This window comes from Podarcis melisellensis, assembly GCF_964234715.1.
Source record: "Podarcis melisellensis genome assembly, chromosome: 15".
NCBI classification, from domain to species: domain Eukaryota; kingdom Metazoa; phylum Chordata; class Lepidosauria; order Squamata; family Lacertidae; genus Podarcis; species Podarcis melisellensis.
This window is the reverse complement of record NC_138532.1, coordinates 40,125,251-40,147,741: the sequence shown is the minus strand read 5'-3', so window position 1 is coordinate 40,147,741 and position 22,491 is coordinate 40,125,251. Positions and strand designations below refer to the sequence as shown.

General features: G+C 46.0%; 2 protein-coding genes across 18 annotated transcripts in view; both read left to right on the top strand.

Moving 5' to 3' along the window:
• INTS2 (integrator complex subunit 2) overlaps positions 1-19,691 on the top strand; it is a 29,735-nt gene extending 10,044 nt beyond the window's left edge. For all 5 annotated transcript variants that reach the window (XM_081890198.1, XM_081890202.1, XM_081890199.1 and 2 more), the window contains exons 10-25: positions 801-872; positions 1,018-1,132; positions 1,265-1,333; positions 2,555-2,689; positions 4,116-4,292; positions 5,229-5,337; positions 6,748-6,852; positions 8,139-8,303; positions 9,915-10,116; positions 10,709-10,834; positions 11,642-11,831; positions 13,895-14,197; positions 14,614-14,721; positions 15,581-15,686; positions 16,231-16,407; positions 17,007-19,691. In XM_081890198.1, coding sequence (XP_081746324.1) covers positions 801-872; positions 1,018-1,132; positions 1,265-1,333; positions 2,555-2,689; positions 4,116-4,292; positions 5,229-5,337; positions 6,748-6,852; positions 8,139-8,303; positions 9,915-10,116; positions 10,709-10,834; positions 11,642-11,831; positions 13,895-14,197; positions 14,614-14,721; positions 15,581-15,686; positions 16,231-16,407; positions 17,007-17,176 — 2,329 coding nt within the window. In that variant the 3' untranslated portion in view covers positions 17,177-19,691. The remainder of the gene's footprint in view (positions 1-800; positions 873-1,017; positions 1,133-1,264; positions 1,334-2,554; positions 2,690-4,115; positions 4,293-5,228; positions 5,338-6,747; positions 6,853-8,138; positions 8,304-9,914; positions 10,117-10,708; positions 10,835-11,641; positions 11,832-13,894; positions 14,198-14,613; positions 14,722-15,580; positions 15,687-16,230; positions 16,408-17,006) is intronic.
• Positions 19,692-21,747: 2,056 nt separating this feature from the next.
• The window catches only part of BRIP1 (BRCA1 interacting DNA helicase 1), a 196,582-nt gene continuing 195,838 nt past the window's right edge, over positions 21,748-22,491 (top strand). For 7 of the 13 annotated variants that reach the window (XR_014163229.1, XR_014163230.1, XR_014163231.1 and 4 more), the window contains exon 1: positions 21,750-22,163. The gene's annotated coding sequence lies outside the window, so the exon portion shown is untranslated. Of the gene's footprint in view, positions 22,164-22,491 lie in introns of all 13 variants that reach the window. The other 6 variants (XR_014163232.1, XR_014163233.1, XR_014163234.1 and 3 more) reach the window with 2 other exon arrangements.

Here is a 22,491-nt window from a genome sequence, read left to right as displayed (position 1 = left end):
GCATTTTCCCAGGGGTGGAAGTTTGGGTGGAAGAGGCAGTTGGTTTTATTGCAGAGTTATCGCCGTGTGCAGGATTGTGGGTGATGGGGTGAAGCTGCAGGTATTCCCTTATGTCACAGAGGGGCAAGGTAGTAGTAAAAGTAGGAGTAATAATAATAATAATGAATTATTATTTATACCCTGCCCATCTGACTGGGTTTCCCCAGCCACTCTGGGTGGCTCCCAACAGAATATTAATAATAATAATAAAGGAGGCAAGGAGAAGAGTCCCTTCCATTGGCTGAGCTCCCCTGGTGTCAGAGAGGCAGGGCCTAGTCTGTTCTAGATTCCTCTGCTATCTGAGGCTAGGGAGGCAGAAGAGGCAGATGATAGTGCTTTTGGGGTAAGCAAGAGTGATTGGTTGTAGTGCCTCGCTATGAAACGCCTTCCCTGCATCAGTCAGTCAACCATCACCTACCCTTTTTAATATTTGGGATCAAGTGGGGGAGGGGAAGTCACTGCCCTTCTAGTTTCCTACCTAGGTTTTTATTGTATTATTATAATTAATACCCCACCCCATCTGACTGGGTTTCCCCAGCTGCTCTGCGTGGCTTCTAAGACGTATTAAAACATAATAAAACGTCAGACATTAAAAACTTCCCAATACCAGGACCGGCTTCAGATGTCTTCTGAAAGTTGTGTAGTTCTTTATCTCCTGGACATCTGATGGGATGGCCTGGCTCGGTATAATAACATAAAACAATGGGGACTAGTTGACTCTTTCATCTGCATCTATAACGGGAGCATCTTCTTTTATGTAGCACTCCTGAACAGGAGCAGCTGATGGTGATGTGGCTGAGCTGGATGATCAAAGAAGAAGCCTATTTTGAAAGGTGAGGAGAGAGCGGGCCTTTTTCTGCTTTCCCTGGGAAAAATTATGCAGCCCCTGAAGTGTTTTCAAAATAATAATAATGATAATGATGATGATGAAGTCCTCGTTGTCAACTCTTCTCCTCCTCCCGTCTTCTGTTCCAACAGCACTTCTGGGGTATCAGCATCCTTTGGCGAGATGCTGCTCTTGGTTGCCATGTATTTCCATAGCAACCAGCTCAGCGCTATCATCGACTTGGTCTGCTCTACTCTGGGGATGAAGGTAAGCACTCCTGCCTTGTGCAGTGGCCTCCATCTTTGCTTTCTCCTCCTGCAGAAGGCTGGACGTAATGGGCCGTTGGCCTGATCCAGCAAGCTCTTCTATGTTCTTACACATGTAACCCTTTTGTTTCAGATTGTTATTAAGCCGAGTTCTCTGAGCCGCATGAAGACCATCTTCACGCAGGAGATCTTCACGGAACAGGTGACCCGGCCCATTCCACGCTCAGCCTGTGTGGCTGTGTTGCAAAACGCCTTTGAAAAGCTGCCCTGCTGTTTTTCTGTCTATTCAGACCTCTCCTTCCTTTCCTTTACTCCCACCCTACCCCGGCTCTTCCAGCTACTTTCCCTTCTCATCCTGCACCTCCCTCCTCTCTTGTTTCTTCCTCTTTACTTCCGGGGAAGTAAATGACAGGGCTCCATTGCAGCAGCAGCAGCAACAACAATTGTATTATATATCCCCCGCCCATCTGGCTGGGTTTCCCCAGCCACTCTGGGCAGCTTACAGCTCATAAATTTTTAAAAGACATTAGACATTAAAAACTTCCCTAAACAGGGCTGCCCTCAGATGTCTTAGAAGACAAGTCAGAGAGTTGTTTATTTCCTTGACATCTGATGGGAGGGCGCTCCACAGGGCAGGTGCCACCACCAAGAAGGCCCTCTGCATGGTTCCCTGTAACCTCACTTCTCAGAGGGAGGGAACTGCCAGAAGGTCCTCGGCGCTGGACCTCAGTGTCCGGGCTGAACGATGGGGGGAAGAGACACTCCTTCAGGTATACTGGGCTGAGGCTGTTGCAACATCTTTTGAGCAGTCCAGGATGATAAATTCAGTTCGGGAACGTGGTATGGGCAGGTGAGCAATATCTCACTGGGTCAGTAATGAAATTGAAGGGTTGTATCTGACTGAATTTATTTTATTTCATAACATTTATGAAATGAATGCTTGATTGTAAAAACAAAAAAACACCAGCCCCTTCAAAGTGGTTTACAGAAGAATAAAATGGTGAAATGATCAGTAGAAACACTTTTAAACATTAAAAAAAACAAGTAAAATCAACAATAAGCTAAAAAACTGATTAAAACTCATGTCAACATTTCACCTGTCTCGATGGGCTTTCCTGACGTCAATAGGCAGGGAGTTTCAAAGTGCAGGTGCTTCCATGAGTATTATGGGGCAGCTGTAACAGGGCCAGTTCTGCACATTGAAGCGGCTGAGGGGGAAGGGGATCTCACAGGTAAACTAGTCCCAACTTGCTGAGTTCTGCTCCGAGTAGGCCCACTGAAAACCATGAACCTAAATTGATTTCCTGGCGCTCGTAGACACAGTTGAATGGCGCTCTGCTCCACGCTTCCTTCCTTCCCTGTTGGCGCTTCTGCTGTTCCGTTTCTGAAAGGTTAATGAAGTCAAGGCCTCTCTCCGTCCCAGGTGGTCACAGCTCACGCAGTCCGTGTGGCTGTCACGGGAAACCTCAGTGCCAACATCACCGGATTCCTGCCCATCCACTGCATCTACCAGCTTCTCCGGAGCCGCTCTTTCACTAAGCACAAAGTCTCCATCAAGGTGGGTGGCTGCGTCTGCGGGACCAAACTCTCTTGCATCACGAAGGGACAAAGGGGCTTGCAGAGCCCTCGCTTTCCTCCTGCAGAAGGTCCCAGGTTCAGTCCCCGGAAAAAATCTCCCCTGTCTGGAATCCTGGAGAGCTGCTGCCAGTCAGTGTAGACAGCACTGAGTTAGAGGAACCAAGATGTCTGACTTGCTATAAGGCAGCTTCCTATGTTCCTGTTTAAACCAGTCCTCAATTCAGAACCCTTAAGACTGGGATATTGCTTTATTTTTCAAGGCAGTAGGACTCAGAAAGAGCCCTTTCTGAAAACCCCAGAGAGCCGCCTTTTAAGAGCAGACAGTGCTGAGCTGTGATGGACCTAATAACCTGACACGGTTTAATAGTAAGAATAATAATTTATCATTTATACTCCGCCCATCTGGCTGTGTTTCCCCTGCCACTCCGGGTGGCTTTCAACAGAATAATAAAAACACAATCAAACATCAAACATTAAAAACTTCCCTAAACAGGGTTGCCTTCAGATGTCTTCTAAAAGTCAGATAGTTGTTTATTTCCTTGACATCTGATGGGAGGGTGTTCCACAGGGTGGGTGCCACTACCGAGAAGGCCCTCTGCCTGGTTCCCTGTAACTTTGCTTCTCGCAGTGAGGGAACTGCCAGAAGGCCCTCAGAGCTGGACCTCGGTGTCCGGGCTGGATGATGGGGGTGGAGGCACTCCTTCAGGTATACAGGACTGAGGCCGTTTAGGGCTTTAAAGGCCAGCACCAACACTTTGAATTGTGCCCGGAAACGTATTGGGAGCCAATGTAGGTCTTTCAGGACCTGTGTTATATGGTCTCGGCAGCCTGTAGCTCAAAATGTAGAGCATTCTTTTTTATTACTTACTGCAATTATTTTTATACCTTGCCTTTCAGGATATAAATCCTATCAAGGTGCCACATTGAATGGCATATTTTAAAAACACAACACAATTTTTAACCTAGCACAAACACATTATAATGCGTCCCACGTGACCATTGATGGTAGATCACCCAGTGGTGAGGAGGTAGTCCAACTGGAGCAGGCCCTGAGGTGGTCTTCACCTGCCTTCCTCTTGCATGCAGAAGGTCCTGGGTTCAAATTCCTGGCTTCACCAGAGTCTTGAGCAGACTCCTGGAGTTCTGCTGGCAGTTAGAGGGAACTGTATTGGGCTGCGGTGGACAAATGACCTCAGGTGAGATAAAGCAGAGCTGAATGGTTGAGCACACAATTTGTACGCCAAAAGTTGTGGGTTCGAACCCCAGAATCTCTAGTTCAGAGACCTTGGGGGTTGCAGGGCAAACTAGCTATTCATGAAGTACGAAAGGAGTTGGGTTCATTTTCCTCTTTACTCAGCCAAGACTTGAAATACTAAGTTTACTCTCCTTTTTTTGGTTTTTTGAAGGACTGGATTTATAGGCAGCTGTGTGAAACCACCACTCCGCTCCATCCTCAGTTACTCCCCCTGATTGATGTCTACATCAACTCTGTCCTCACACCGGCATCAAAATCCAACCCGGAAGCCACAAATCAGCCAATCACAGAGCAGGAGATCTTGAATGTTTTCGAAGGACTAATGGGGGTATAGCTAATCTCTCTCTCTCTCTCTCTCTCTCTCTCTCTCTCTCTGTGTGTGTGTGTGTGTGTGATGTTGTATCTGGCTTTATAATTTCACTTTATTTGGTCTACGGACTGTAAACATCAAATACAGTTTAGGGTTCTCACAAATAACCATGGAGGAGCAGGTGGGGTGGGGGAACACAGTTCCTTTTAAAAATAGTATAGCAAATTGGAAATAGTTTTTAAAATGATAATTTTGACTTAGAATGCATCTTAAATTATTAAATGAGGAGGCAGAGAAGCACCTACACCACCTTGAGCTCCTTGGAGAGAAAGGCAGGGCAAAAAAGGCAAGAAATAAAATAACGATAACAACAATATCCTTCTCTCTAACAGTTCTGACCCCCGTTTAGTAACAATTCCGATGGCTTATATTTTTCTGTGACCTTAAGTCTGGAGTCTGCATGAAAACTGAGATGCTGAGTTCATTTGCATTCCCCAAGTGCAGAGGAAAAAAAATCTGAGATCCTCCGTCCCTATAAAGTGTGCCGTGTAGAAGAGAATGGGTTGTCGTGCCAACTGAGCCGTTTTCGGCACTCGCCAAGGCAGCCTGGTGAATCTGCCTTCCGTAGCAGCTGATGGCAAAGGGCAGAACGTGCCCTCCTGTATCTAGGATTATTTATGGTACTGAATTCCTAGCAGGCTAATACTCGCTCCTCAGTTGTAGGCCCGAGCCACAGTACTATGCAAACTCAGGGGTCTGGCTTTAAGTTTAATGCAAGGTTGGGGTGGGACCTTTGGCCCTGCAGATATTTCTGGGCCTCCCAGCTCCCATCCCCGTCCCACCAGCATGGCCAGTGGTGGCCTGGGATGATGGGAGTTGTAGTCCAACAAGACATCACCCTGTGCTCTCCTATATGAATGCGCCTTGTGTCTTCTGTGCCTTTTTCATACGTAGGGAGAGAACGCTCGCCTGAATCAGCGTTACGGAATCACAGCCCAACTTCTCGTCCTGTATTACATTCTGTCTTACGAAGAGGCAATCCTAGCCAGCTCCAAGACCCTGGGTACGTGTTGGGATGTAATGTTTGCCGGACAGCGTGAGTTTTCAGCAGGCTCTAAGTAGCTGAGAATATATGAGCAAATGTCTCCAGTCAGATCGTTTCGTAACTTAGGTTGTTTCCTTTTTTATTTTATAATAGTTCAGTTGTTTTTATTTTGTACTTTGTGTTTTTATATTCTGATTTTTACCTGTGAACTGTCCTGATACCTGCAGGTATAGGTGACATATAAATTCTAATAATAGTAATAATAGTAATAATAAAATGAAATGAAATAGAATAAAATAAAAGTAAAAAGAGAATAAAGAGGGGAAGGTATATCACTATATATTCAAACAATTGCACCTCCATATAACTTGGGTTGTTTCAAAACCCTAAAATGTATTTTATATAATTGACTTTTTATTTCTTTTCTTTGTATATCATATTTGTTGTTTTATTGCTGTGGTCGATGGCTGACGCAAATAAAGATTCATTCATTCATTCATTTCCTAACCTAACCATACATGGCCCTCTGGTTCGGTCAGCTCCTTCATGCAGGGGCAGAGAACCTATGGCCCTCTAGATGTGGCTGTCCTGGCTCCCACCCAACACTCACATGAAGATTTGAAGTAGGAAAGAGACCTTCATTCAGGCAGCTAATGGTACAGGCCCAGCAGCAGACACACAGGGCTCAGGAGTTTGGGAGCAAGGCAAGCAGTTCTGCGCTGCACCCACCACCAAGGTTTTAAAGACAAGGCGTTGGGCATTCAATTTCAAGACTCTCTCGCCTTTTGGGGATGTCAGGATTATAAGCGCACACTCCATCCGGGCTGGTGGGCTGGTGGGCCGGCTCCCATCTGCAAACGTGGCACTTCTTGCTTCCCCTTCCAAAGCGTAAGGGAGAGGTCGCTCTGCTCCATCCCATGTCCAATTCCCAGAATTCCCTAGGAAGAGATGGATTGTTAAAGCACTCTGGGAATTGTCGCTCTCAGTGGGGAGTGGAGAGGTCTAGCAATTCCCAGAATCCTTAAAAGTCATTTATTTACTTAATACTCCCCCCACCCCAATCTTTTCTCCAAAGAACTCAAGGTACAGTTCCCAGGATTTTTTAGCTGTTTCATGTGGTATGACACCGTTTTAAATCTGAAGCTTGCTTTTAACTTTTTTTTGCTTTTGTTTGTAACCCTTGTAATGCTTTTATTGGTACGGTTTTTGTCTTTTTAATGTTGCAAACCGCTTTGATATTTTTTCTGATTTAACAGTATATAATTACTTTCATAAATGAAGTAAAGTAAATAAAGTAAAGTAAAGTATCAGGGCAGATAAAGTGGCTAGAATCCTGAATGGCTGTAACATTTTGTCTTGAATGATTGCCATTTGATCAGCTGTAGTTCTTGACTGACCAGCAGGCGACTTTCCTTGTCTCTTTCACAGCTGCCATGCAGAGGAAACCCAAGTCTTACTCCCCGGCGTTGATGGACCAGATCCCGATCAAGTATCTCATCCGGCAGGCCCAAGGGCTGCAGCAAGAGTTGGGAGGTTTGTCTGTCTTGAAAGTTTGTGGAAGTTGTGTGTGCAGGAGAAACAAGCCTCTGTCTGGGATCTAATGTGGTGTAGTGGTTCAGAGCGGTAGTCTCCTTATCTGGGGAACCGGGTTTGCGTCTCTGCTCCTCCACATGCAGCTGCTGGGTGACTTGGGCCAGTCACACTTCTCTGAAGTCTCTCAGCCCCACTCACCTCACAGAGTGTTTGTTGTGGGGGAGGAAGGGAAAGGAGAATGTTAGCCGCTTTGAGACTCCTGAAGGGGAGTGAAAGGCGGGATATCAAATCCAAACTCTTCTTCTTCTTCTAAATAATAATGATAAAGCTCATAAGGACGCTGAAATGGAGAGAGTCTGAAAATGGCTAATGTCATTAGCAATAAAATATGACACGAATGAAACTGCATATTGTGGAATGCAACAGGTATTATTTGTCCTGTTGAGTATGCTGGATAAATTTGTATGCTGGATAAATGGACAGCAGTCCATCACAGAAGTCTCTCAGGGTTTCTTTTGCCCTCTAGCCGCACAAAGTTTTTTTGAAAGTGCCATCTCCCAGATTACGTTTTGCCATTTTTGTACTTTAATTTAATGTTATTTAATGTTATTATTTTATTTTATTTAAATTTTCTTTGATATTTCCAATACAAAGTTATAAAAATCCAAATATATAACCATATACTGTACAGAGATTTCTCTGAATCTCAGGACTTCCCCACCCCTTCCATGGAGTCCCATTTTAAACATTTAAAACTGCATCTTCTTCCAAACTCTTAACTTTTATATTAATCCATATTGTTCATGGTAATTGTTACACTACAAGTGAAATCAGAATCCTGCCAATATTTCCATCTGCTTACAGTGGTCTCTTAGATACGTTATAAATTTTCCCCATTCTTTCATAAAGCTTTTATCCTCTTGAGTTTTCCAGTCAGCTTTGCCATTTTGGCATAGTCCATCTGATTTTGCAACTCCCCATTTTTGTACATTTAAACCAAGCATAGGCAAACTTGGCCCTCCAGAAGTTTTGGGACTACAACTCCCATCATCCCTAGCAAACAGGACCAGTGGTCAGGGATGATGGGAACTGTAGTCTCAAAACATCTGGAAGGTTGAGTTTGCCTATGCCTGATTTAAACCCTTTGCTTCTTTCCCATTTCTGGCTATTGATATTCTCACTGCCATTAATAAATAACCAATGAAATGTTTAAATAAGTTGTCACACTTGTCATTTTTCTTTCCCCCCCCAACCTTAAAACACTCTGTCTCTCTCCTCTCTTGAAGGCTTACATTCGGCCCTCCTCCGCCTCCTGGCGACCAACTATCCCCACCTTTCCATCGTGGATGACTGGATTTGTGAGGAGCACATCACGGGGACGGATGCTTTGTTGCGCAGGATGCTGCTGACGGACGCGGCCAAGAAACACTCCCCCAAGCAGCTTCAGGAGGGTAAGGTGCCTCCCCCATGAAACCGCATTTGGCCAGTCTTCTGTGGGGTTTTCTGGACCCCCACAATCCTCTCTACCCAGCACAGCCCCGTTGTCTGACAGTCAGATTTTATATATTTTGGAGCCAGTGGCCATTAAAATATGAAATCACTAAAACCAAACAGGACCACCCCAAGAGTAAGTCAAAAACAGGTACCTTTTTCAGAACTGCAAAGGATTCAGTTGTTAAGCTGTTTGTTTGCACAAACTTTTTACTTTGGTACACCATCTTCGTTTATTGTTAACGAAGCCCAGAGCGGCTGACAAAGATCAGTAGCCAGCTAGTCCCAAAAAGACATGACACAAAAGGAAAAAGGGAGGAGGAGGGAGAAGGGAAAAAATGCAAGCTTAGGCACCATTTATTAAACATTACAGTTCTTATTGGAACCAGCTAGATTGGAAAAGGTTCATGCAGCTCAATATATTTTATCTAGCTGAGTCGGTAGAGTATGAGACTCTCAGGGTTGTGGGTCAAACCCCACGTTGGGCGAAAGGATCATTGCAGGGGGTTGGACTAGATCAGGGGTCAGCAACCTTTTTCAGCAGGGGGCCGGTCCACCATCCCTCAGACCATGTGGGGGGCCGGACTGTATTTTGGAAAAGAAAATGAACCAATTCCTATGCTCCACAGATAACCCAGAGATGCATTTTAAATAGAAGGACACATTCTACTCATGTGAAAACACGCTGATTCCCGGACCATCCGTGGGCCAGATTTAGAAGGCAATTGGGCTGGATCCGGCCCCCGGGTCTTAGGTTGCCTACCGCTGCTCTAAACATGAGAAACAGTACAATGGTGGTACCGGCATAATGTCAATAGGCAGAGAGTTCTGCACTAACGGGTTGCCACACTAAGAGGCTGATTCCTCACAAATGCAGAACATTATACAGTGCTTGAAGAAATGCCAGTTCAGCAGACTGACGGGGCTGAGTGATCACATGTGGGGTAAGGCTATTCTTCAAGCAAAGTGGTCTAAGGCAGTGGTAGCAAACCTTTTAGAGACCAAGTGCCCAAACTGCAACCCCAAACCCACCTATTTATCACAAAGTGCCAACATGGCAATTTACGCCCTCGTGTATAAGACGCAGGTGGCGCTGTGGGTTAAACCACAGAGCCTAGGACTTGCCGATCAGAAGGTCGGCGGTTCGAATCCCTGCTACGGGGTGAGCTCCTGTTGCTCGGTCCCTGCTCCTGCCAACCTACCTGTTCGAAAGCACGTCAAAGTGCAAGTAGATAAATAGGTACCGCTCCGGCGGAAAGGTAAACGGCATTTCCGTGCGCTGCTCTGGTTTGCCAGAAGTGGCTTAGTCATGCTGGCCACATGACCTGGAAGCTGTATGCCGGCTCCCTCGGCCAGTAAAGCGAGATGAGCGCCGCAACCCCAGAGTCAGCCACGACTGGACCTAATGGTCAGGGGTCCCTTTAGCCTTTACCTTTTTATTTTGGGGGACTCTGCGATTCTGTGTTTTAAATTCTGAATTTTAAATCGTTGCAATCCACTGGGACTTGCTGATGAAGGGCAGGTAATAAATTTGATGATGATGATGATAGGTGAAACTTAATTTCGTTCAGCATTTTCAGCGCTGCAAGCAAATCACACGCAAGTGCTGCAGATTCTGGAGCATTTGACGCTCCTCTCGGCCGGAGAGCTGATCCCTTACGCGGAGGCACTGACGTCCAACATGAACCAGCTGCTCTACCCGGGAATCCCTCGTCGAATCCTTCAGACCGTCAACAGGCTTTGGATGGCCTTGAACACTGTCATGCCTCGGAGGTAGGAGGAGGCCCTGGTCCTGCTCTTGGGGGCCACTCTAGTCTCATCTTGCATGTCTCCATGTGCAGCTCCCTCATGTGGTGAGCCACCAAAACTGCAAGTAGTGGTGACCTCAGTGAAATGCCTTCTAGCCCTTGGCTGACTCAGCCCACCCAGTCCATTGGGTCCTTTTGGAAAGGAAGCATTCAGGGATTCCAGATGAGCCTTGCTTGGCCCACAAGGCCTTCCTGATCTCCGGTGTGTTTCTCTATTCTTGATTATGCTCTGATCTTAACTTTGGACTTGCTCCTCAGACCCCTTCTGCACTATACATTTAAAGCAGTATCGCACCACTTTATAAACAGTCCTGGCTTCCCCGAGAGAATCCTGGGAAATGTAGTTTACCATAGAGCTCCAATTCCTAGAGGGGTTGGTGGTATCTCTGTACTACACTTCCCAAGATTCTTTGGGGGAAAGCCACGGCTGTTCAGAAGCATCACCATACCACTTTAATGTTGGGCTTTGATGGGGTAAAATTTGACTCTCCCAGCTTGCCTCACATGGCTTTTGCTTCCAGCTCCGCTTAGACTTCACAGCCCTTATTTTCCCGTAGGTTGTGGGTGATGACGGCGAACGCCTTGCAGCCATCCAATAACGTAGTCAGACAACAGAAATACACTCAGAAGGACCTGATGATTGACCCGTTGATTGTGTTAAGATGTGACCAGAGAGTCCACAGGTAAGCAGTCCTCCTCCAGCCCCACTCTTGGCTTTTTTCACTGAGGGCTGGTTTGCATGGAACACTGTTGTTGTTTAGTCGTTTAGTCGTGTCCGACTCTTCGTGACCCCCTGGACCAGAGCACGCCAGGCCCTCCTGGCTTCCACTGCCTCCCGCAGTTTGGTCAAACTCATGCTGGTAGCTTTGAGAACACTGTCCCACCATCTCATCCTCTGTCGTCCCCTTCTCCTTGTGCCCTCCATCTTTCCCAACATCAGGGTCTTTTCCAGGGAGTCTTCTCTTCCCATGAAGTGGCTAAAGTATTAGAGCCTCAGCTTCACGATCTGTCCTTCCAGTGAGCACTCAGGGCTGATTTCCTTCAGAATGGATCGGTTTGATCTTCTTGCAGACCATGGGACTCTCAAGAGTCTCCTCCAGCCCCATAATTCAAAAGCATCAATTCTTCGGCAACCAGCCTTCTTGATGGTCCAGCTCTCACTTCCATACATCACTACTGGGAAAACCATAGCTTTTACCATACGGACCTTTGTTGGCAAGGTGATGTCTCTGCTTTTTAAGATGCTGTCTAGGGTTGTCATTGCTTTCCTCCCAAGAAGCAGGCCCATATAGGTAAAGCTATGGTTTTCCCAGGAGTGGCATGTGGCCCCTGGAAGGTTTCCCAGCAAGGAATGTGGCCCCCCAGAGTGAAAAATTCTCCCCACCCTGCAGAGATTTTAAGTTCCTTTTTACTTTTCTTTTTAAATCTAGCTTCTTTCCCCCAACATCATCTCTCTCTCTCTCTCTCTCCACCTGGCTTCATGCCCGTAGGTGCCCCCCTCTAATGGATATCACTCTCCACATGCTGAATGGCTACCTTCTTGCGTCAAAAGCGTTCCTGAGCGCCCATCTCAAGGAAACGGCGGATCAGGACATCAGGCCATCCCAAAACAACTTGATGGGCTTGGAGGCCCCAGAAGTCACCCGGGAAGAACTGAAAAATGCCCTGCTGGCTGCCCAGGTAATTCTGCAACTGCTCCTCATCTGTGATCTGTAATCTTGCCTGAGCAAAAAAAAGAAGAGAGAGGAAAAACCACCACCACCAAGTTAGGTGGTTTTTATGCCTTGCACTTGAAGATCCCCCCTTTTCCAAGCATTTTTGCAAGACAGCGCTTTGCCAGGGGCTCAAGCAAGGGCTGGTGGTCCAACCTGGGTAGCTCCATCGGTTAGACTTAGTGCGTGGTGCTGATAACGCCAAGGTTGCAGGTTTGATCTCCATATGGCACAGCTGCATATTCCTGCATTGCAGGGAGTTGGACTAGATGAACCTCATAGTCCCTTCTGCCTCTGTCAATCCAACCCAGTTCTTAGACATTTACGCAAGGAGATCGGGATTATTATTATTTTAATTAATTAAATGTGTATATCACTGTATACTAGCAGGTCTCTGGGCGGTTCACAAGATAATCAGTCCACAAACTTGAAAACTTCATTTTTTTTGTATTCTGCGAAAGGTCACCTCCTTGTGAGCTGCCAGCTGAGTCACATCTTCTGTCCATTGTGCAGCTGGGGAAGGGCAGGCTTCTCCTTCCAGAGTAGCCCTTTTCTCTCCGCTGACCTCCCTTTGTTCTCACTCCACCTCCTTCTTGCCACCCCTTGTGAGTGTTGTTTTACCCTCTGTGACACCCGGGGCAAGAGAGCATGAAGGAATGCAAAGGGAGGTCTCCTTGCTGCACCATTCCTTGGAATGCCACTCACCAAAAGCAGCAGGTATCTCTCTCTCCCTCCAAGAGAGAGGAAGAACGGTCAATTATGCCACTTCGCTGGCTCAGCAGAGTCCTGCTTGTCCCTGCTGCCTTCCTTTTGACTAGTTCCCCTCCAGTTTTCTTACTTTCTCTCCCCCTCCACACTCTTAACTGCTTCCCACTTTCCTCCAGCTGCGGCAAGAGGACTGAGCAATCAGCTTTGCAAACTGCAGCCTTTTGATGAGCCAACAAAAGGAAGCTGGCAGGGGGCATTGCCAGTCGGTCTCTGTCTCTTCTGAGTTCTGCCTGCTTGCAAAGCTGGGTGTAAACTGCATCAGAGCCCCCCACAATCCTCACTTGTTCAGTTGAGCAAAGGATGCTGAATCGATAGTTAGCAGCAGTAGCTGGAACAAGTGATTTTGAAGACGGTTACGTTTCTATCCCACAGTGCTCAGTTCAAAAGTGTTGCAAATGTCTGCCTAGACCAGGGAACTTGTGGGCCTCCAGATATTGCCGGACTACAACTCCTGTCCCCCCTGTCCATCGAGTACACTGACTGGGGCCGATGGGAGATGAAGTCCAACAGCTTCTGAAGGCTCAGAGGTTTCTCACCCCTTGTTTATTGTTTTTGGGATTTCCAGCGGCTGTGGGTGGGCCTTCGGTGATCTCCATTGCTCTTTGCTTTGATGCAGAATAAAAATGGGGGGGGGGGACTAGGGGAATGATGCAGAGTTTTGCATAATTGATTCAGATTGCGGAATCCAGCCTTTTCTTGCAGCAGAATTTGGGTCGCCTAATTTCCCCTTCCCCACTTCTGTTTGCAACATCCTGCTTTTATCATCCTGCTTGCCCTCAACTTGCACAACGGCCAATTTAAGCAAACCAGTTAGGGTCTGCAGCAAAATGTGGCAGAGTGTGGAGTACATCTGGCTGGTTTGAACCCACCCTACACAGGGCTGCCTTCAGATGTCTTCTAAATGTTTGGTAGTTATTTTTCTCTTTGACATCTTGTGGGAGGGCATTCCACAGGGCAGGTGCCACTACCAAGAAGGCTCTCTGCCTGGTTCCCTGTAACTTGGCTTCTTGCAGTGAGGGAACCACCAGAAGGCCCTCGGCGCTGGGCCTCAGTGTCCGGGCAGAACTATGGAGGTAGAGACGTTCCTTCAGGTATACTGGACCGAGGCCTTTTAGGGCTTTAACGGTCAGCACCAACACTTTGACTTGTGCTCGGAAACATACTGGGAGCCAGTGTAGGTCTTTCAAGACCTGTATACTACCTCTTCCTGTGGGTCCTTGTGGGTTGCCATTTGTCCTTTGCCTCCTCTTGCTTGCTGTCCAGGATAGCGCCGCGGTCCAGATTCTTCTGGAGATCTGCTTGCCTATGGAAGAGGAGAAGCCCCTGATCAACAACAGCTGCGGCCGGCAGCAGAAGGGCATCCCAGGAGCTGCCAACTCCAGCCCTCGGAAGAAGAAACTGAAAGAAGAGGTGGAGGAGGAGGAGGAGATGGAGGTGGAGGTAAATGGGGAGAAGGAAGAGAAGAGTCTCCTCTGCAACCTGCGGGAGGTCCAGTGCCTCATCTGCTGCCTCCTGCACCAGATGTTCATTGCCGACCCCAACATCGCCAAGCTAGTTCACTTCCAGGTGTGTGGCTGCTCTTCCTGCCTCATTCACAGGGTGTGTCGTCTGTTGTGTTCTGGTCCAATGCTGGAACCGGCAGCAAGATCAGTGGACCACAGGCAGCTCTGAGTGGGCAAAGGTCGGGAGCAGACCGAGGCCTCTTCTGCCTCCAGTCATGCTTCAGAGTACCAGTTGCTGGAGATCTCAGAAGGGGAAGGTGCTCTTGTGCTTGCGGGTTTCCCACCAGGCATCCGATGGACCACTGTGAGGATGCTGGCGCAGAAGGGCCACTAGCCTGATACAGTAAACTCTTCTTGCTCATACTAAAATGTGGGGCAAGATTACACACCGTAGTTGGAACCAGGTGGCTTCTTTCCAACTCCTTGATTAATCTTCTCATTTTGCAACCCTGATACCTTCTCCCTCTTTTGCTCAAACAGGGGTATCCGTATGAGCTGCTTGGTCTGACAGTGGCGGGCATCCCATCCATGCACATCTGCTTGGACTTCATACCTGAACTGATTGCTCAGCCTGAACTGGAGAAACAGGTAGAGTGTGTGTGTGTGTGTGTGTGTGTGTGTGTGAGAGAGAGAGAGAGAGAGAGAGAGAGAGCTGCTCCCTCCCCAACCCATCCTGCTCCCTGTCATTGGAAGGACAGATCCCGTATTCAGCCCTGGTTCAAAGCATCCAAGCACTGCCCCTGATGCGTGCTTCCTTTAGGTCTAACGGTGGTAGTTATTTTCCTTTGCTAGGAAAATGCCAGATGGGTTTTGTATATTGTGGTAACATGGAGGCAGGCTATTTCACCCGTGGCACCTGTGTTGGTGAATGCCCGCCCTGCTGAAATAGGAGAGGCCCCATCAGTATCGGCATTCCGCCGGCCCCTGAAGACACCTGTATGGGCAACCCTTCCCTTGCTCCAAACTTCTAATTTTATTGTTTATCTGGTTTTTTAAAAACTTAATAGTTTGTTTTACTGTTTGTTTTAATTTAGGATGTTTTAATGCCCCAGTGGATTTGTTGCTGTTCATTTTAATAGCATACTGATTTAATAGTTGTAAATCACTTAGAAGCCATTTTGGCACATATGCTGCAGAAATACATAGCATAGAAGCAGCAAGTAAGTAGACAAACAAACAAACGAATATTGTGAGCACCCCTTGGGTCTTCTGTGTGCAGCTGCTGATTGTACCCCACATGGGTTTCTCCTACCTATGGGGTTATAGATAAAAATTATATATAAACAAATGTTTACATATGTTAATGTCTGTGTAGGAGTGTAGGGTACTTCTGATTTTAATGCACAATAAAACTTCACACAGGATAGTCTTACTTTAGAAACAAAACAAAACAAAACAAAACCCTACTGCTTCTTTTATATCCTTTCCATGCTTCCTTGTCTTCCAGATTTTTGCCATCCAGTTACTTTCTTACTTATGTATTCAGTACGCTCTGCCGAAATCCCTCAGTGTGGCCCGTTTAGCTATCAATGTCATGGGGACGCTGCTAACAGGTAATTGTTGAATGTATGGAAAGCCTAGATATTTTTTATTATTATTAAATTTTATTTATACCCCGCCCTCCCCAGCCGAAGCTGGGCTCAGGGCGGCTAACAACAATCAAAATAATGCAACATTCTAAAAACCTTTCATTATAAAAATTAATTAAAATCAAATTGATGGCAACCATTAAGCAAAATTCTGTGCATATTGCCAGAGGAGGGGGTCAGGCTGCGCCCTGACCAAAGGCCTGGTGGAACAGCTGTGTCTTACAGGCCCTGCGGAAAGATGTCAGGTCCCGCAGGACTTTCACTTTATTCACTTTATGTGCATTAAGCCAGTGGTTGCTTGCCCATGTATGCGAGTCGTCACTTTGCAATTATATAGAAGAGGGCACAGAATGTGTGGATTCCCCAAAATGTTGGCAGGGTTGCTTTGAAGTTCTGCGTATGAAATGCAGTCTGTGTGTGTGTGTTTAAATTGTGTGCCTGTTTAAATGGTGGCTCTCATTGTTTGGATCTGTCCTGTTTTTAAAAGCGCATCCTTTTGTCTCTCCAGTTTTAACCGAGGCAAAGCGCTACACCTTTTTCGTCCCCACCCTGCCCTGCCTGGTCTCGTTCTGCCAAGCCTTCCCTCCCCTCTATGAGGATATCATGTCCCTGCTCATCCAGATCGGGCAGGTTTGTGCTTCGGACGTCGCCACAGAGACAAGGGATTTTGACCCAATCATTACACGTAAGTATTTGTGCTGGACAGACGTGATTGGTGTGCTGATTGCTCCTTAGATCAGCTCCTTTGAATGCTGAAAATTCAGCAACACGTCCATTTGCAGCGAATAAGGTACACTTAGAAACACACAAACGTCGTGTGGCTAAAATCTCGGCCATCAGAGGAGTGCCGTTGATTAAGGTTTGCATGGTCTGGGATGAGGTTTCATGGCCTGTTCTGAACATCTCCTTGTACCTGCCCACAATGAGAGAAGTCATGCAGATCTACTTTGTAAGTCTATTTGCCCATCTACTCTGTCTGCTCTGGCTGGTAGCAGCTCTGCAGGGTCCAAGGCAAAATACATATCTTCCTCATCTCCTGCTTCCTGGTGCCTTTTAAACTGGAGATTCCAGAAGTAAAACCTGGACCCTTTTGTTTACTCTGCATGAGTCACTTTGAGACTTTTTTTTGTAAAATAAGAATGATAATTGGCACTGCCACCGAGTTTCTACCCTTTCCTTTGAATCAAAGGATTCCTTTGAATCAAAGGAAATATTTGATTTTGATTTTGATTTTTTTTACCTTAAGTGCCACTTCACTTTGCAACGCCTTGACTTGTCCCCCAGGTCTCCAGCAACTGAAGGAGAAACCGTACGAGCGAACAAGACTTCACAAAGAGCCGGGTCATAAAACTGGACCGGGAGACACCAGCAGCTTGGACCCCAACGTCCAGCTATGCCAGTGTATCGAAAATACTTTCATCGAAATAATTAACATGAGTGTCGGCGGAGTTTAAGGTGTGCCCGAAATGGAAAGGGCCGTTGCTGGGTACTTGGTGGCGGATGCTGACTTCTGGTTGGTAAATTCCAAACTGAAGCTTTCCAGGCCAAAGTGAAGCTACGAATTGGCTTGGAAGGAAACTGTATATTTTTCATTAGCTTTGGCTTTAATGCAAAGTTGTGGATGCAGCAGACAAACGCCGCTTTCAGTGAAAGCATCTTAAGGTTTTTGCAGTGGTCTCCGTGTCAACTCCTTCCGGAATCCATATTTGGTGGTTTTTCGAGGTGAGAGGCTTGCAGAAGCTGACCTAGTGTTCGTGAAATGGAGAAATTACTACCCTGCCATTTTCTACTTCTTCAGTGTCTCAGATGGTTCTCTTCCGCCCTGTGTCCTGAGTTAAAGCCGAACCACAGTCTGAAATCTGTGGGACAACTTCCATTCAAGCAGATGCTCCAGAGGTGAAGGCTGGTTTGTGAAATGAACAAGGAGAGTTTGAAAGGAACTGGAGAGAGAGAAAGAGAGAGATGCAACTTTTTTGATGGTTTAATAAAAGTATGCATGTAGTGGTAGGCCCCACTGGGTCAGTTTTGGTGGGGATTTCTTTCCTTTTGCCCCTATTTGCTTGCTCAGAGCCAGCTGAGGTTTGAAAGTCCCAGAGTGGCCAGCAGGGGTATTTTTTTTTAGGAAAGAGGGCAGTAGGAAACTCTCGATCAATGCAACAAACAGAATTTTGGCGTCACCTGAAGTGGCTATGTGGTGGTTGGCTGGGACTGCGAAGTTCTTCTTAGCCATTAGGAGGGGCAGCAGGTGAGTTGATGGGTCAGCTGGCAATTTTCCATTTCTCAGATTTTGCACCCAGGTCCCCAGCTGTCTATGACTCCCTCACAACTAATTCTTTTTTCCCTAGTCAAATTTCCAGTTTTAAGTACCAACATTTTATAGTATCTTTGGCAAAGTGACTTTTGCTGCAGATTTTTCTGGGGGAGGGGGGAACAAACCCTAAAATTATGTTTTTAAAAGCACTGTGTGAACTTGGCTGTTCAGTATGTTTAGAGATGCCTGCGTGGGGGAAAGTACCAAAAGCAGTTTTATGGAAATGCATTTTTATTGTTGTGATGTTGCTGTGTCAAAAATAAGTTCTGATAAGTGTTCAGGTAGCACAGAGCTAAGCTCAGTGTGTTTTGGGGGTTTTTAAAATCTCAGTACGGCTTTTAAGGAAAGATGTGGGGTGTCTTGACTCTCTTATGGTGTGCTAATTCTCAGAGTGTAAAAAATGGACATACGAAGCCTGAAGCAATGTTCATGTTTTTCCTCGCCATGAAAGGGGAGCAAATATTTCTGAAGTGATCCTTTTGTAAGTCAAGAACCCTCAAGTTTTTAATCCTGGTTGGTTTAGGTAAAAAGAATTGCATCTCAGATGGCTGTTTCAGTGGTCCAGTTAGGAAGTCCTTCACATATCCTGCTTATTATTATTGCTTAGAAGTTACCATTTTAGTAGCGAAATGCCTCTCCCTGATAATCAGGTGCAATCTTCCAAGTACATATGCAGACCTCTACCGTTTTCTGTGTGTGTTTTTGCGCAATGGCTTGGTTTGGCCGTCACATTTAAACTCTTGTTAAAAATAAACTCTGGCATAATGTTAAGGAGCAGCATCCTGGGGCACCTTGCTCCAAAGTCATTGCCTTTCTCCATCCTGCTCCTGCTGCACCAGGAAAGAAAGAAACCAGAGACTGGCTTCACGTCATGTGCTAACCAGCGCTTATGGTTTTTCCTCTCCAAGCTTAAGTTTTGTTCTTGGCATACTGTTTGCGGTTTGTTTGAGGGAAACAAGGCTGCGAGTGCTGGTTTCCTCCCTGATGGAGGAACAGAATGGAGACTTTTGAGCAGAGCACATACCACCACACTCATTGTTCATGTGAAATGGTTTACTTTTAACCATGGTTTAGTGGGACATCCAAGGCAGTCATTGAATGCAGAAGAGCCTTCATGGTTCATGCACACAAAAGGGGTTGGATGTTGCAATTTTATGGTATAGAGATCAGTCAGTGTAGGTCCAAGTGTCAAAACTGCCTCTTCAAAGATGGACAGTTGCCTCCTGTTTGATTTTAAAATTCTTCATCACTGTTGTTTGATTCTTCAGTGAAACCACCAGGTTGATCCTGACAGTGCTGTTCTGAAACCTCCTTAGGCTGCATTTTCGGCTGAGGTTATATTGTATCCAACTAAATCCTACTCAGAGTAGACCCACTGAAATTAATGAACCTAAGTCATGTCTATTAAGTGGGTCTACTCTGCATTGGATAAAACCCAATTCTATATCCCTGTATTACCTTCTTAAAATACAGTTTTTAAATATTTTAGCCGGCTGTAAGAGAGTGATTTCTTAGACTGTTGTAAAATATGTACATATGTTTTCATGTCTTCTGGTTTTCTTAAGCTTGTAATATTTTTATATACCATTGGGAGCATTTTATTTCAATGAAGACCCAGTGGACATTGTGCATTTCTTATAAACATTTGTATTGTTCCAGCGCGTTGTCTGTCTTTATATATATATACTGTATATCATCATGTATATGTCTTATATAATAATAGCAAGCTTATTGTCTGAGCATGCATCCATAAGGAGTCCAAATGGAGCCACCCATACACAAAAAGGGGGGAGCATCAAGAGACTTGTGAGGACACAAAGGTTTGCAAAAGTACAGCAAATGGGGGACTGACTGTTAGAAAGGGTGGGGAAATGGGGGTGGGAAATTGAATAGAAAATTATTGGAAATCGGTACAGGAATACATCATGCTGCAACATTCTGTTGCATATCACACTTGTTTTCTGTAATGATAACTTGTATGCAACTTGTGGCATCAGCTGTGTCTTGCCTATTGAATCTTCATGCATATTCTGGGTTCTGAAAGGGTTGCTCACAGTTCAAGTCAGAGGAGGTGGATAATTCTTTAGGAGAGTGGTAACCTTATGTGAATTTGGGTATGAAAGTGATGCAGAGTGGTGTCTGGCTGCATTTTACATATGGAATCAACACTTTCTATACATTTCTCAGATGCAAACTTCTGCAATAAAAATGAAGAAAATGGCATCTCCTAGATGCAGAAGACCACGGCTTACCTGTGTAACAAGTGAAGCGTTGTGAACTGAGATTTTTGCTTAATAAAACTCTGGAACATTACAACCAGCTACAGGTTCAAATGGGGATCTTCCCAAGGAGCTACAACTTAAGAGAGGAGTGGTAGCTGGGAACAGATCTCATTGGGTTGAGAACTGTCTGCATGCAGATGGTCCCAGGTTCAATCCCTGGCATACTCCGTTAAGAAGGATAAGAGGCTAGTAAAAAACAGTAGTACATAAAACACACAATCCATTACCAGCACTAGGGCAACGTTGTTTTGGCTGTACCTCTGGTTAAGTACTTAATTCGTTCCGGAGGTCTGTTCTTAACCTGAAACTGTTCTTAACCTGAAACACCACTTTAGCTAATGGGGTCTCCAACTGCCGCCGCGCTGCCAGAGCACAATTTCTGTTCTCATCCTGAAGCAAAGTTCTTAACCTGAAGCGCTATTTCTGGGTTAGCGGAGTCTGTAACCTGAAGCGTATGTAACCCGAGGTACCACTGTACTAGAAACAAAGCAAAAAATCGGCAGAAGCAATGCAGTGTTCTAAAAAATGAAAAACTCGTGCCAACCACAAGATGTCCCTGTAAGCTAATTGATGACAACCTCTGTGCCAAAAATACCCATCAAAAGTCCTCTCTAAAGAGGAAAGTGAAGGAACCTATATTGCACATTGTGATAGAATGAATTTACCAGATTTTTTTCAATGAATCCGGGGACACTTTTCAACTTCCTACTAAATAGATGTATTTTGTCAGGGGACTGATTTGTAAATCTGGGGACTGTCCTGGGAAATGGGGACATCTGGTAACCTTATGATAGAAAGTGACACCTTTAAGCATGTAGCTGTGATTTTAATATAGGAGTGACCACCGCCTCTCTCTTGTGACCTTCCTAACCAAATTTAGTAAGCTACAGTGCATTTTTTCTTATCATTGAGATGCCTGGCACTTGAGAAACTGCCTTTCTTCCCATTGATTTTATGAGTATTTAAGTGCAAGTTAATTGATTTTAAGAGTCAGTATGGTGTAATGCATGGGTAGGCAAAATAAGGCCCGGGGGCCGGATCTGGCCTAATCGCCTTCTAAATCTGGGCCATGGACGGTCCAGGAATCAGCGTGTTTTTACATGAGTAGGTGTCCATTTATTTAAAATGCATCTCTGGGTGATTTGTGGGGCCTGCCTGGTGTTTTTACACGAGTAGAATGTGTGCTTTTATTTAAAATGCATCTCTGGGTTATTTGTGGGGCATAGGAATTCTTTTTTTCCTTTTTTTTTAAAAATATAGTTCGGCCCCTCACATGGTCTGAGGGACAGTGGACCGGACCCCTGCTGAAAAAGTCTCCTGACCCCTGGTGTAATGGGTAGAGTGTCCCCATCAAGTAAATCAATAAAAATAACTGATGTACTGCCCCCCCCCCCAAATCCTGTCTATGCCTATGATTGCAGGGGGCTGGACCAGATGACCCTGGGGTCCCTGCCAATCCTACGATTCGATTAAGATGATTTATGGGGTTTTTGTCACGAAACATGGCACACACATCCTTCAAAAATGTGGTAAGCGATGGCCAGAGAATCTCCACCTTGGGAAATTTAGGGGAGGGGGCAGAGACGCCTGAAATTCAGGTAGGCCGCACTATCCTTGCGGCTACCTAGGCAACAGCAGGAACCCGGAAGACACGCCAAGCGTTGAGTTCCGATTAGAATAATCCCAGGACGTTTGGATTGGACGCGCTCGCGGCTCTCGATTGGCCGGCGGCAGCCCGTGTCTCGCCAGTGATTGGCTGAGGTGCCGGGTGGAGACGGGCGCCGTGGGATGAGGAAAAACAGGCGGGAAGGAGGGCTTGTCTAAACCGAAGAGAACCCGATTCCTGAGGTAAAAAGTGTGGCTCTTCTGTGCGCGCGGCCCTGGGCTTGAGACGCGCGTGCTGGGCGAGTCCAACTCGCAAGAGGAGGGGGGGAGGATTAATTAGCTTTTCCATCCTTTTTTTTGGGGGGGGGGCGTATGTTGACCGTTAATTTCTGCCCGATTATATATAGTACATAAATCTCTCTGTGTATATTTATGTATATAAACCCTCGTAAGTTTAGGAGGAAAGAAAAGCGGCGTTTCTCTCCCCCCCCCCCGCTATTTATAAATCAGAATTCAAAATAACATGAATTCTGAGGTGGCGATCAAAACCCACAAAACAGTTGTCCTAAGA